Source organism: Halyomorpha halys, unplaced genomic scaffold, assembly GCF_000696795.3.
Source record: "Halyomorpha halys isolate HHAL.00 unplaced genomic scaffold, Hhal_1.1 Scaffold108.1, whole genome shotgun sequence".
NCBI classification, from domain to species: domain Eukaryota; kingdom Metazoa; phylum Arthropoda; class Insecta; order Hemiptera; family Pentatomidae; genus Halyomorpha; species Halyomorpha halys.
In genome coordinates this window covers 1,896,764-1,912,701 of record NW_027112950.1, presented here as the reverse complement: position 1 = coordinate 1,912,701, position 15,938 = coordinate 1,896,764, and the positions used below count along the sequence as shown (strand labels likewise).

Sequence of the window (15,938 nt, the reverse complement as noted above, 5' to 3'; positions counted from 1 at the left end):
GGCTTCTAAAGCTTTGGATGACATGTATGATATGGCTTCTAAAGCTTTGGATGACATATATGATATGGCTTCTAAAGCTTTGGATGACATGTATGATATGGCTTCTAAAAAGTCGGCATGACATTGGAAAATCGATATATTTAATTTGATTACCTGGTCTTATAGGCATCAAAAGCAATGAAATGGCTGGTAGGGTATGAAAAGAAGCACTTAACCTTCCAGAATAGGGTGAAACCTTTTTGATAGCATCAGAAATCGCATGACCAAGAATTCCTTTTCCAAGAGTGGCAGGCAAGGCATAGGATAACAGTTATCCAAATAAACTGAAGGGAAAAATGAAAGAAGTTAAACCATGCAGCACCAGTCACAGCAGCTAAAAGATGCTTAGTCCCGATACAGCTGAGAACAGAGCACACAAAGCTTACACACCTCCACCTCATTACTAAGGAGGATCCACCTAGATGCCAAAAGTGTAATGAAAAACTTACAATAACCCATATCTTTGGTGATTGTGTCCTACGTCAAAAGATTAAATAAACTAGGAATACTTGCAAAAATGTTGACAGCTTGGGAAACAAGGAAAAACATTTGAAGGTCATACATATAACCAATATATTTTTATGCTTTAATTTTCAAAACAACCAACCAAGCAAAGTGTATATAGAGAAAATGAAAATAATATACTGCAAGATAGAATCTAACTAAAGCATCACATATAAGATTGGGCTAAATATAAGAAGAGTTTTTATACAAATTCTACTGGGAGAAATTTGAGAAGAAAATTTTTTTTAACACAGAAATTTCTTTTTTCAGCTTAGCAATGTTCATCGAAAAATTAAGGAAGACACACCTAACAACAGATTTATTAATTTAGACATAAAAATAATGAGCATTACATGAGATTTCCTCATCTTGGACACTTTTCCAACCTGCAGCATTAGGTGGTGATGAAAATTTAATGTTGCTATTACTTATTACACCAGTAATCGAAAACACTATTCCATTTATTTATTAAGACTTTATCAGTTATGGTTCAGAGGTTATCAATGATTTTATTTTATCGAGGTGCCTTATGAAGTTCTATGTTTATCAGCTTCTGATTAAGGTGTGTTTTCCCTCAAATAGAAAACATTATTTTATCTAGTAGTCAATTGTTTGCTAGATGCAATGATTCTTGTTTCCTCTTAAAATAAAAGGTCATACAATGAAAATATTCATATGAAATACGGGAATTTGGACACCAAAACATCTACTTTTCTCTCACATTTTGACTGTACAAAATAACATATTTATTAGATTCTTATATTTTTTATGTTTGTTACACTTCTTGACTTTTTAAAGTTCATGTTGGTCAACATTGGAAAATTGATAAATTTAATCAACTATTTTTACAATGTGCTAAAACAGTATCACAGATTAGGCAAAAATTAAAGGTAATTTATGAATTTTGATTACTATACTTTTATGTACAATTGTAATCTTTGTAAAATCCTTAATTTTCTAATTATAAACAAAAAACAGAAAAAAGTTCCAAACTTTTTAATTTTTTTTTTATTAAACTGGCAGCTGGCGGAATGGAAAACCTGAAATTTGGGAACAGCATCCGCGAAAACATTGAATCATTTGGAAAAAATTTATATGATTTTTTTCCGAAAACACCCTTTCTGAACCTTTGGTATCTTAATTATTTTTATACCGACATCATACATTAACCAAAAATTAAATTTAATATATGATTTTCATGAGAAATTTTAACTACCTTAATTATATATACATTGTTAATCTTCATAAAATCTTTAGTTTTTTAGTTATAAGAAAAAAAAATTCACTGGTGTCATGTTAGGGGACAGGTACGAACCTCGTACAAAATCAAACATGTAAGTAATTAATTTCTAAAGAATTTTAAATTAATCCAATAATTGTACTTATGCTTTTTTTTTTTTTTTAAACTAATCTGATTTATTAGTTTTTATGGAAGAAAAAGTGTCAAAGGTAAGAGGAATATTTCTTACTTTGAAATATAGGAGTATATATTGATTTAATTAACTTAAGTTATAGTTCTTTAACATTTGAAGTAAATATTTCCAAGGTATGATAATACCATCGCCAAATCGGGGTTCAGCAAGGCATGTTGGCCAGGAAAGATTCGTCCAAAAGTCCGGTCATTGTTACATACTCGTTTGCAAATAAATTGGATCATTTAAAACATGACTAAAATTGTTTACATTTTTGTTTAATTTAAAAAAAAAAAAGACAAATCATACTTAATACTTTTTATTACGTTTCGATCTACCACAATCCACCAAATATAAAATAAATAACTGAAATAAACCATAAATTACCCTTATTATCTGCAGCTATAAATCCAAGGATATTGTCATGCCTAAGCATAACAGTTTGATAAATTTCAGCTTCTCTAAACCATGATCGCTCTTCACGTGAAGAAAATATTTTGACAGCAACATTTTCTCCTCTCCACCGGCCTCTCCATACTTCACCAAACCTTCCTTTTCCGATGGTTTCAACTAACTGAATTTGACGTGCAATACTTCGTTGCACAAGAAGGGGTAATCCTAAAAATTGAATTAATTCATTATTTAGCAACTTAGATATAATGTTGAAGGAATGAAAATAAAATGTCAAAAAATTAATTACGTTCAGCAGAGAAAAAAATAAAAAGTTATACTCTTTTTAGGTATATATTTATAACAGCTTATAAAAATGTATTGTATGAAAGTAGGTTAGTTAGATACATAATTATCTACATTCCAAGGTTTAAGAATAAATTCTATTATTTTTTAATTTGATTTGTAATTTGAAAATAAGGGAATGTCAATTAAAATACTTGAGCACATCGTTAATTGAAAGTAGTAAGCAGAATCCAAAGAAATTAATACTAGACCCATTTTGCCCGTTAAGTCTCAAAATTTGTACCAAACTGGATGAGCCTTTTAGTTCTTGATTCATTTCCAAAGGTGTAATGGAATGAATCATAAAAAAATGGCAGTTTTTCTTCTAAACTTTTTCTCTTTAACACAATTTTTTTATTTTTTTTTATTTTCAAAGTATATACCATTGTGTACTATGCTGTGTAATCATATTGAGGTTAGCTGTTGGATTCCTTCAAAATATGACTCTTTGGGTTTTGAATAGATGAATTCTGCAACTCAAATTTGAATCACCTGGAGAATCAAAGGTTTTTTCTCAAAGATAGTGACCCATTAAATGAAAGAGACGATAGTTGGATGATGCTAGATCCAGCTTATAAGGGTAAGGTAGAAGTTCAATCACATCCAGTTACGAAATTGTTTGTATCCATTGGCAAGAGGTCGGTAGTCGGGTGTTACATAGTTAAAACAAAATCTGATGTCTGTTCACTAATCCTGGTTTGTGCTGACATATTAGTTTACTTTTTTAAACTAGAAATATCTGGATCGATACTTCAACCTTTTGAAATTTACTAAGATTATGCCTTGATAATTCTGAAATATAGAGAGCAGTCTTATTATTTTTTTTTAATGCCTTAGCTAAGCAAGCAACTGACACAGCAGCTGATTGCAGCCCAACCATTGTTTATTGATCTCAGGATTTCTTTAACGTATCAAATTTTCATCTCACAAGCAACAATTCTCTTAATGAATTAATGGTGAAATTTGGATTTTCAAAAAATTTTTGATACACTTTGCTCTTGCTTAACAATTCCCTCTTCCCAAGTTAAGATTTGTTGTAAATTAGGAAACTCCATACTCTCTTGCCAATTGCCAAGTGCTCTTCATTGAGTTTGCCTCAAGATAATCCTCCAGAAAATGATGATTTTAATAGAGAACTCTCTTTCCTCTTGAAGCTGATGTCACCAATTTCAAGTTTCTAGAACCATCTATTCAGTCCATTTAAAAAGAATACACTCTTCTTCAACTTGTTGGACCAACAATGTTATTTTAAGGTATATAACTCAAGTTTCCAACAATAGTACTATATTAATAATGATTCAAATATTATTATCAAATGCTAAGACCACACTGAAGGTGATAGAAGATTAATAAATTTAGTACAGTCCAGGTATTAAAATCAATAAGTTAATCAAAGGATTTCAATTTCCAAGAAAACTAAAGTAGCCATTTTTTATGACTCCCCACCCACTATATTCCAATATGTATTGATCATTATTGATAGGATTTTAAATTAAATAAACTACATTAAGAATTCTTACCCGATCCAGAACCAGAGGTTGTCATGTCTATCATGTCCCTTAGTGAAACAGCATTTAAAATGGGTTGTTCAGGTCCATCCGGTGCTTCTGGGCAATGGTATCTTCCTCTTTTGCGATGGCCCCAAAATAAAACCCCCATCGTAATGAAAAAAGTAATCATACATATTGGCACAGCAATCAGAAGTGCTAGTTCCCATGTTTCAAAACTTCGGCTAGATTCCCATAATTTCTCTATGAAATAATATTTACCAATTTAATATCATTAATAGGATTTATTTTTAAAAATAATAAACTAAATATAAATTAAATCAATGATTTATCACAGCAAATAATTTAATATGAAAATTAGTTCATTGATTTTATAAATAACTAACAGTTTATCACATTAATAAACAAAATTTAAAAATTTACTACAAACAAACAATTTAAGGAAAGACCTTTTAGTGCAAACTACATTGGGTTTGAGGGAGAAAAGACTTAATCCTCTATATGCATCCTACAACTTATTCTTACATAATTTTGAAGCTATTTATTAACTGATTAACATAACAATAAAGGTATAAATTAATGTAGGGGATTGAAAAAAAAAGCAAAACAAATCAGAAAATATTAAACAAAAATTCAGCTTGGTGATTATTTGACAAGGCAGCTCTCTAGGACATTATGGAGATAAAGAAAGTTTAAACTTATTTTAAAGACCTTGCTGACCTAAGCTCTACTCAACAGATCTTTCTTTAAGTTGCTTGCTTATACACATATAACTAAGTTTAGAACTATTACACTAATTACACAATAAATCAAAGTAAAATGATAGCTTCGTTGATACCTTTCATTTACTTTTTTTTTTGTTTGAATAACATAAGAGCTAAACAACTTATAACTAATTGGCTGAAAAGAAATGTATAAAACACATGGTAAGCAAATAAAAAAAGATAGTCCTTGGTTCATTTAAGATGGAAGGATTAAACCACAAAAAGAATAAGCCGTTTGATACAAAATTGCATTATCCTCATAAAAGATTGTTTGTAAAACACAAAAGAACCTAATGAATCACTATTACACACATCATGCTTTAAACAAAAAACTCAATAATCTAGTCAGCCCAGAATAGGCTGCTACTAATTAAGGAGTAATGGAAAAATAATGTAATCATTCTAAATTAAGATTCAAAATTTCCATCAACATTGATTATGGTCTCAAAAACATGCAACATTCTTCACAATTATGTTGTCCCAAAACAATAATACTAAATAAGGGTTACTTAAAATCATTTTGAACTAATATCCATAATTAAATGTAGTAGAGAAGAAGTGGGCCAAGAGTGAATCCCCATTTTTTTTTCACTCAATAACTTCCATAAGATTTATGGTAAAATTTAAAATCTAAAAAAAGAAGATATACATTGTGTTATAAGTTCCATTAATAAAAAAAAGTAGTTTGAATGAGATGGTTGGGGTGCAGTCAGTGAAGAATAAACACTCACTTATTAGTGCCAATGTTTCAGCCAAAATTTCAGGTCTTCATCAGGGCTAATTAATTTGTTTTGTTTTTTCTTAGCCCTAATGAAGCCCTAAAATTCTTAATGAGTAATAAAAAATAACTTATTATCTTTTAACATTTTATACCGTAAACTAGAAACATAAAAATTCCAAGATTTCCTTCAGGCAATGAACCCAGGACTGGCTATTACTTAAATGCTAAAATCCTTAAAAGTGAAAATATTAAATATGGTAATTAAAAATAAATTTTCAAAAGTCATACACATTCCATTAGACAGGGAAGTTTTATTGATTGTAATATTTCATTAGTAATGAATTGTTATACAAATAATAGTCATGCAACATGCACTAAATATTGAAAGAAATATCTTGTGAAGATGGATTAGTGGTGTAAGACAAGACAACTAGTTACATACTTGAAAAAACTACATTTCATGCGATGATTTAGTATCTAGTCACAAATGTGGTTAAAAAAAAAACTAAAATAATTTAGATATACATACTTGTCATAGTAGAGAAAAATAATAACTTATGTCACCATCATGAAGGTCTAGCAATTGAAAATTAAATCACACTAACCCAAATTGAAATTCGTATTAGTTAAAATATTATACAAAATGAAAATCAAACATATAACTAAAAATTATTACTTACGCTTCTAAAAGAGTTTGTTTAACAGACCAACTGATGCTAAGAGAACTAATTTAACTAAATAAATTCAATAAAATAATATTTTCTGAAAATAAGATTAAAAATTTTAATATTGACAACCTCTAATTAACAACCAATGAGTCAAAGTTTTAATTGTCCAGACCCTTTTCAGAAAGTTTTTTCTAATTAGGTCTGGAATGAAGGCCAATGAGAAATGGAAGCCAGGTAGCTACTTGAATAAAGGATTAATGATTTGGTCAAGAAAAAAAAAATTAAATTTATCAAGTCAAGAAAGCCCTCGGCGTTTTTACAGAGTACATTTAATTATAATAGCTTGGATTTCATTGATTTCCAAATACAAAAAGCATAAAAAAATTACCTAAAACGTATTACAGATTTGATTACGGTTGAAAGAAGAATATGCAAAGATGTGACATAATAGGTATCAGAACCACGTATAATAGAAAATAAATAGTGTAACTATAGTCAGACACAAACATAGGTGCTAAAATTTGGGAGTCTAGTACACCAGTCTTTGGATTCAATTTTCCAAAACAATGATTAACTAGAAGTCTTAGTTGAGAGACAACAGTAAATGAGCTGAGTTTTTCACTTCGAGACAGAAGAAGCCAAGCTAAGAGATTGACTTGTCTACTTAATATTTATTAAGGTTCCAGAGTATGCTTTCTTGGAACATTTGATATTTTTAACATTTATATAGTACCTTGTATTAAATATTACACCATTTTTATATATTCTTTTTAAATAAAATAGGGATCAATTTACATACTTTTAAATATTTTAGTTCATATTACCCTTTTAACCAAATGGATTTTTTTTTTAAATTAGAAAAAAAGATAAATTCATACATAAACATTATGACAAAAGATAGTTCTCCATTATTTTCTGGAAATTTTAAAATAATCATGTAATATAATGAAAATTTATTATGTTAGTTCTAGGGATTTTATTCTTTACAAGTAAATACTACAAGCATCTATTATGTCTATATCTGCGGAACAGTCTTTAGATCAATATAATTCAATTTAGTAACGCATCGAAGATTTGTTTTTAAAAACCTAAATGTGTATCCCACTTGGAAATTTAATGACGAGAAAGATGAGTACAGCAATTTAAAATAACCATAGCAAACAATTTTTTTTCAATTCTTTAAAAATTTCTTTAAACAAATTCAAAAAAGTTTAATAAGGGTCTATTTTCAGGGTTTTTAATGTTGGATTTCCTTAATTCCTGGATTTTAATTTTTTTTTAATATATAAAATATTTCTACTTTTTATATCACATAAAAATCTCATCTCTAATAATAACTATTAGTTCATTAGGTAGTTACACCACATATTGGTTCTTTTGTAAATACAGAAAACCTAATAAGGCTGGGTATACATGAAAGTACATACCAGTTGCAAACAAGTGATATTTTTGGATTTTAAATGACATTCATCATATAAAATATAGTTTTTATCCAAAATACAACAGGCAATTTTTTTCGGTACATATTTTTTCAAAAATTAAAAAAAAAATAATGATTCAATTTCCTAAAGATTGCTAAAGTTAAAAAAAAAAGATATAATTTTTCATTAGATTTAATATTACCTGAAGAACAGAATGAATTAAATACGAAGCATTTAGTTAATTTGAAACACTAAACATGAACCCTTTGAACATGCAATACCCATTTATTAGACAAATAAAAATGGAACATGAAACAATTTTCCCCTTATTAGACTTTGTCACATAAATGAGGTTTAAAAAATATACTGTAACGAAAACAGAAACACAGAAGTTAATGGTTGGACTTTACAACAACATTAAACATTATAACAACAATACCCATAGACATGAATAACGAACCGAACAAATATATGAATAGGTATCATATGTTTAATAATGCCCTTGAATAACCGCTTATCATCACCTTACCTGGTATCTTGTTACATAAGTCTTCAAAGCAGCATTTAATAGCTACATTTTCCCGTTCGCCAAATTTAGATCTACACCAGAGGTCGTTTTCTGGTGGGAAATGTTTCTCCTTGCCATAACACCTATTACAGTAGTCACATAAAATAATTTTCAGTTAGTTTAATCATGCTTCTACTGTTTTACCCATCACACATCACCTTATACATGATACTGCCGTAAAAATTAAAAAAAAAAAGAAAAGAAAGAAAAACAAATATTTTAGGTGCCACTTAAGAAATTAGAATTAAATTTAAGAAGTATAAGATAATTGACCAACGTAACTCAGGAGAAGATGGTCAATCAAATGGGTAGCAATCAAAATGAAAAACAAATAATGTAAGACTATAAATGCATGCCAATATTAAACTTAACATCATAATGATATGATTGTAAATTCCAATAATGAATAAAATTAAAATCAATGGTTTAAAATTACTGTTCAAGACAAAAACAAAATGAAATATATATAAATCTATCCTAGTCAGCTGTATTTTGACATTCAAAGTCAATTAAAACGAAAATTTGAGTTTCATTTTAATAATCATGACGTCATAATTTATTGTTATTTTTACAATTTATTAATTGATTTAACCCATTTATTATTCATATTCATCACAAGATTTGTTTGGGTGAAAAAATAAATAACATAAAAATAGCAGAAATAATCATTAAATTTAAATAAAATATACAATACAAATTGAGGATGCTGAACATAGGATAAAATTATACCACTACATTACATTTATCTTAGCATAATGTAAGACCTTTACAAAAAGGAAATAGATAAATCATGGACTTCATTTGAATTTAAATTCATTATATTGAAACCCCAATTAAATTTCCTAAACATATTAAAAGAAATTCACAAAGGGAAGAAAAAGTGGGATGGCAATTTGTTGCTCCACTTTAGGTTATAACTAAACTTGTCTCTGTATCACATAACAATAAACAGTCATTTAAAATACTAAATTAAGAAATTAAAAATTCTACTTATTTCGCAACCCGTATCTTATCAATAAGAATTTCATAACTGATAGTATATCTTCGTCAAAATAAATGGATAATTTCTTTCTTACAAGACTCCATAAATGATTTTAAAATCAGGAAGAGATATGTAAATGCTATTGTTGATTAGGCAGGTAAACTAAGTATTTGCTTTTATTTTTATCCTAATATACTAATAAAGAAAAAAGTAAATGGCCGTATAAATTATTTATATAAAATAAGTATTTACCTATAAATCACCTATAGAAACAGCACTAAAAATGATGATCTCTATGTTAAAAATATTTAAAATTAGTTTACATTATTAATTATTGAATTTTTTGTTCACATTACCATTATGTAAATTGACATCCCACCAATTCAAATAGGGTCTCAACAAACATTTGTAATTAAAAAAAAAAGAAAAGAAATAGACTAAGTAAACATTGATTCTTTTAGCATAAAGTTACAGACTTAATAAATTTAAAAAGCAGTAAATGTAAATGTGATGTTTGTGTATGGGGTGGATGACATTCCATGTCAATTCTGAAAAGAAAAAAGATAGCTTAATATATACAAAGCAGAAAGAATATTAAAAAGAAATACTAGATAGTGATAGAAAGTGTAAGAGGAAGATAATGATAGCTACTAGAATTAGAATACATGCTGCTTGCAGAGAAAGTGCTTTGAGAGGGGGTCTATGGCTACTCCTTGTACTTTACCTGATACCTTCTCTTCACTTTTATGAAGAGAAGGAATGGTGTCTTTGTTACAGTAGTCGTACTCCTTACAACAGCCTATGACAAAGGAGTCGTTACGTTTACCGTTGTAATGGCAGACAATCGGGTTCTCAGGTGGATGAGTAATTAACTTCTCCAGGCACCTGTGGTTCACATTAGACAAAACACAAAACCAATTCGGATTAGGAGAGCAGAGTAAGTTTGTGAGTATGACACAAAACACGCTACACACAAAGGTAAATGAAAATAAAAAAACAAACCAGTTTATACAAAGTAATATATAAGCAAAGGTTTCTAGGAAGTGGTAGAAGTTGGTATTCTCCTCAATATATTTTATCAACAGATCTAAAATCATATGAGTAAATGATACCAGTCTTGGTTCATTATTAAAATGCTAAAATTGGACTTTCACATTTAAGGTGATAGATTCCACCAAACAAATAAACTACAATACACTCTAAAGATATACAGAGTATAATAATAATTTAAAAATTTCCCTCTAATTAAAACAGTGTTAATAATCCCAAAGTTAAAGAGGTCTTTTATACAAGAATCAGCGAAAGCTTAGAAGTAATTATTTAATCCTTCTCCCTTCTTTTGTTACTCCACTGTCAGAATGTCTGGGCTCAAGTGAATGGGGGTTATTCCATTTGGACACATAAGCATTGGTCACTCTGGCTTAATAAAAGAAAAATTACTATATTATAATAATAATGTATTATATTATATTATCACATTAAATAATAATGTATTATATTATCACATTATAATAATAATGTATTATATTATCACATTATAATAATAATGTATTATATTATTACATTATAATAATAATTTATTTGTTATTGAGTAAATCAAAATAAAGATGAGATTGAATAAATAGAAAGACATCGATTTCATACAGACATAACATGCACTGCACCTTCTGAACTATGCCAAAAAGTCAAGAGGAGACAGGGTGCGCATTAGAGAGGTTACTGACCATAATTAGTTTCTTAAAACAAAGCAGCATTATAGTTCTGTTAACTTTATGGCCCTGCCCCTGTTCTATGCTACTTACATCTGGCTAACATATTTACTCCTGAATAAATCAGCCAGGACTTCCCCTCTGATGAAAACTTTTTTTTTTTGTTCTAATACGTCATAATCAAGTTCAATATTAAATATCTCTGCAACAGAGAATCCAACCAGGAAATGTACTTCACTGTTTGGAGCATCCTTCATGATGGTCAGGTAAAAATGTGAACCTTCAATAGCTAACAGTGCTCCCACTATATTCCACTGAGCCTAGCTAAAATCAGGCTAGCCCCATAGCATAAATACATGAGACTCAATACTGGCAGAGCATACACGCAGGCCATCTACAATGAATGAGTTAACTGTGTTCTGTTAACTTACTGGGTGGTGTGATAATATTAAATATCAACTAGATGGCAGGGTCTGATTTAGAATTTAAAAAGCTTATTTTCTAGCTGATTGCTTATATAAGGTTATATAATAAGTTTAAATCAAAACCACTAGTAGACTGACTCCCCTTCTTAAAATAGGTATAAAAACATATATAACAAAAAAGAATTCAACAACTTTCAGCATCACAATTTCATTTAGTTGTAAGTTATAAGCCTTTACCATTGTCCAGTAACATATGATGTTCTCCGAAGTGTACAAGTGTGTCGCACATGTACAAATCGTTAATTTTACTACCAACAATCAAGCAAATCATGATAATATGACAGTCATATTAAAAGAGGTTAGTGGTTGCAATAGCTGTCACTATTACCATTACTATGGAACCCCGGCTTAAGATTAATCATAAATAAAAACAACTTCTTAAAAAACGATTAATTTCACATTTGTTGACAATGAAACAATTTCAGATAAGGGTATAAAATTACTATATTTCTTCAACAATACCTCAATAAATATTGAAAGAGTAAATACCAACAACACCATTAAGAAGTTAGCTTCAAGAGTTCTCGGGATTGGGGAAGGACTTTACCTGGGGGTTTGGTAGAATTTAGACCATAATAATAGTCTTGTAATAATCTTCTGTTGCAATAATCTTCAGATTTACAGCAAGCCCTAGCATATTCTGGAGTCTTCTTAGCCCTGCAAACCACAGGGGCCTCTGGCGGGAAGAACTGTTCCACTCCCAGACACCTTCCCATCATTATAAAAATATATTCCATACTTCTATTTTATATTTTACATTCCTCTCTCTAGGTTAATTTTTTTCTATAAATCAGAGCTAATAATTTCCACTTAATTCATACTTTCATACAACAAATGGGCAAAATGCTATATTTTCTCCAGATTACAATAACAACCAATTGCATAAACACCTTACCAATTAATAATAAGCAAATAAAAATTATGATACCTTTTAAAATGTAATAACACAGTATATTAATGATATTTATATTTAGCTATCCTAAGTATCCAATAGGATTCGAAATTTGGATGTTTATTGATAATTTTTAACAACTTCAATTAATTTTATCAAAGCATATTTAATTCTCTCTTTTATTATGACACATTAAAAGACAAGTTTAATGAAAGATTTATCATTCATCAATTCCTTTCATTAATTTGTGATTTCTATAATCTTTTTCTTTGTTTTAATCTTGAAATTCTACGTACTTGATAACATCTTTTTAAATCTACTTTTTTTTTTTAGTTAAAAATTTAATAATGCATGACCGATATTTCACCATGACAGGTTTTATTATAACAGCTAGGAAAATAGAATACTAGCACTTAAAACCATTGATTCCTTGATCTTTTTACCAACCATAGAAACAAAAACATTATCAAACAGCAGAAACTTACTGCTACTGTACCTGCCTATCAGGTTACCATCAAATTTCAATGGGGAAAAAATCTTTTATTTATCTGTACTTCATGTATTTTTTCGGCTTTAAATGCTAAGTATTTTTTTTTTTTAATCTTTGGCTTTCCAATGCTATTTTATGTATCCATATTACTACTCTTATTTCTAGAATTTGTTTCTAATCTGCTGATTTTTTTCCCATTAGTTAGTCATATAATTTTTTATAGATCCATATTTATTCATTTTCAATCACTGCACATTCAATGAGAGATGATTAATTATTTTAAATGAACAAAATTAAAGATACTTAAGAGAAAGCTATTTTACAGCTTCAACATTTAAGCCCTACTCAACAATATCAATTAGAGTAAGATATCAATGACCATTTAATTGTAAGTTGATAATACGGGTTTTAGAGAAAACAATAACAAAATAAAATAGAAAATTTATGATAAAGTGTCTACTTTCCTAAATCCTAGCTTAAGTTACATGTTTTCTATTTAATCAGGCATTTAAGGAAGCTAGTTACTTTACCAAATGAGTTTTATCCCATGATACTATATATAAATTTTAAATTATTAAAATGTTCTAAGAATTACCTAGTCATAAAAACTGAAAGATTAATGCTGTATGTTATAATAGCTTAAATTGATTAGCACCATCCATTTTAATAGTGGTCGTCAGATAATTGTTAATTCATCAATATGGTAAAAAAAAACATATAAATGTTACAGAAAAAGAAAATAGTTCAAATATATCTATAACAAACAGGTAGGAGGCATTTAGAGCAATGATGCGAGGTTTCAAACATTTTGAAAATAATAAGATCGATCTCTTAAAATCAAATGATTATTAAACACTAAACTAACTAAATTTATCAGTTATTAAGCAACAGCTCTCATCAGTTACACAACATACCAACTTAGGTAAATAACAAATGTTCCATAATAATATTGCAACACTTAAGAAAGAATTAAGATTTTATTGCTTCCTTATCATTATATATCTGAATAATAATATAACATTGTAATACCGTATTGCCTGGCCTGGACTAAATATCCAAAGAATCCAAAATATGCAAATTATCAAGAAACACCTCTAAATTTCTAAATTGTTTAAGAAGTAACAAATTACACTTTTTTTTTTTTTAAGAGTTCAAAGAGAAGACAAGCAGATATATTATATACAAATATCTATTTAATCATACATAATCAATATATTCAGTGATCATTAATAGTGAAGTGTAAAAAAATAATAATTAATTATATAAGAAGAATTAGTGAATCAATTTCAGATTACAAAGATTTAAGGAGTTTTAAACATAAACATTAATATTATTGAATATACCTAATTTAAATAATCAGCTTATCAATCTTAAATTAGATTAAATATAGTATTAATACATTCCCGGCCAACAACACTTAGCTTTATAGGTTTTGCAAAAACAAAAATAAAACAAACCCTGCATTACTATTTATCAATTATTAAACCCTGATTAAGATCTGTCCTAGAGAGTAATTTGACAAACCAAATAAACCTATTGAGAGATGTTACAAGTAAATAACTCATAGAAGATTTGGAAAACCCCCAAAAAGTTCATTTCAATTTTAATTATAGAGAATGCAAGTTGATAAAAATGACTAGGTAATTAAATTATCTATGGAGAATCAATGCTTGATATAATTAACACAAATGATAGCGTTAAGATTGATACCATGTTATTGAAAACATTCAATAATAAATAATGAACGAGACATGAGAATAACTCACCTAAATGCATATTTTATTTCTCCAGTGCTCTTTACAAGTTCAGTTGATGTAAAACAATAACCATCTGTAGAACACGTCTTATTGGACTCGACAGAGCAAATGTCACAGTGGCACAATAACCCTAAGCATAGAAAATAAACTAAGACATTAATCTTAGAAAGTTGATTTAAATATTAAAGTTATAAAAAAAAAATGTTTCAAATAAAAAAAATTAGAAGTACAGTAACAAATGACCTTCTACATTTGAGGCATTTTACATAATTCAACTACCTGAGAAATGATCGAACATTCATATAAGGATGTTTACTTATCAGAACATGTTTAATGTACACCAATATCTTTGCCAAGAATATGAAAATGGAGCTAAGAGTATCCATAACTGATATACCTCCAACAAAATAAGGCAATTTTTAATTAACTACTCTTATAGAAGATACAAGTGCTAAATCAAAACAGCATATATTTTAATAAAAAACCCACTAACATTTTTAATAAATTGCAATCATGTTTAAGTAATTAAGTTTGGTCTATATATTTAATAACGCTAATAGCCATCAGTCCATTAATGATTTAATTTCGTGGAAAATAAATACAAATATCTACAAAATACACCATTTATAGTGTAATTCTTTTAATAAAAGAGCTACAACTATACCTTCGACAGAAGCCCTTAGATAAACAAGTACAGCGACTGACGAGAGGATACAATAATGGGAAGACATTGTTAAATTAAAAGACTACATCACGAGAACATTTTTTTAAACAAACAGGTAAACATATTCGTATCAATAATCACTACGAATACGAGCTTCGAAATCGAATTTAAATACATGACGAGTCTGCTTAAACGTCGCCATTATTCACTCGTCGACTGGCCCTCCGCCCTCACACACTATTGGTCAATATGTATTAAAACAAATTCCATTTCTGCGCATGTAACCTTAAAAGAATAAACCTTCGACGTGTTTAAAATGTCTTCTTTTTCCAATTTTTTTAATATTCAATGTATCTGTAGAATCGTTTCGTTAAATGCGGTTCTTAATTAGATATCACTAAGTTAAAAATAGTTAGAAATTGTATTAATACGTCTACCTAAGACAGTTCTTACAACAAAGATCCACTTAAAAATATTACACTTTAATTATAATTCATATTTACTTTTATTCTATTCTATTTATTTCAAAAAGATCGGAATTTTGATTTAATATATTAAAATGTCGGAATTATTAACTAAAAACGTTGATTGTATTCATTAGGTATTTTATAGTACGCTA

At 28.4% G+C, this 15,938-nt stretch overlaps 1 protein-coding gene across 3 annotated transcripts in view; it reads right to left on the bottom strand.

Moving 5' to 3' along the window:
• babo (TGF-beta receptor type-1 babo) overlaps positions 1-15,599 on the bottom strand; it is a 26,811-nt gene extending 11,212 nt beyond the window's left edge. Inside the window, exons 1-5 of one of the 3 annotated variants that reach the window (XM_014415928.3) lie at positions 15,320-15,599; positions 14,665-14,785; positions 12,064-12,224; positions 4,211-4,441; positions 2,343-2,573 (exon numbers count right to left, since the gene is read on the bottom strand). In XM_014415928.3, coding sequence (XP_014271414.1) covers positions 2,343-2,573; positions 4,211-4,441; positions 12,064-12,224; positions 14,665-14,785; positions 15,320-15,386 — 811 coding nt within the window. In that variant the 5' untranslated portion in view covers positions 15,387-15,599. Of the gene's footprint in view, positions 1-2,342; positions 2,574-4,210; positions 4,442-8,301; positions 8,424-10,046; positions 10,208-12,063; positions 12,225-14,664; positions 14,786-15,319 lie in introns of all 3 variants that reach the window. The other 2 variants (XM_014415927.3, XM_014415929.3) reach the window with 2 other exon arrangements.
• Between the last annotated feature and the right edge of the window lie 339 nt (positions 15,600-15,938).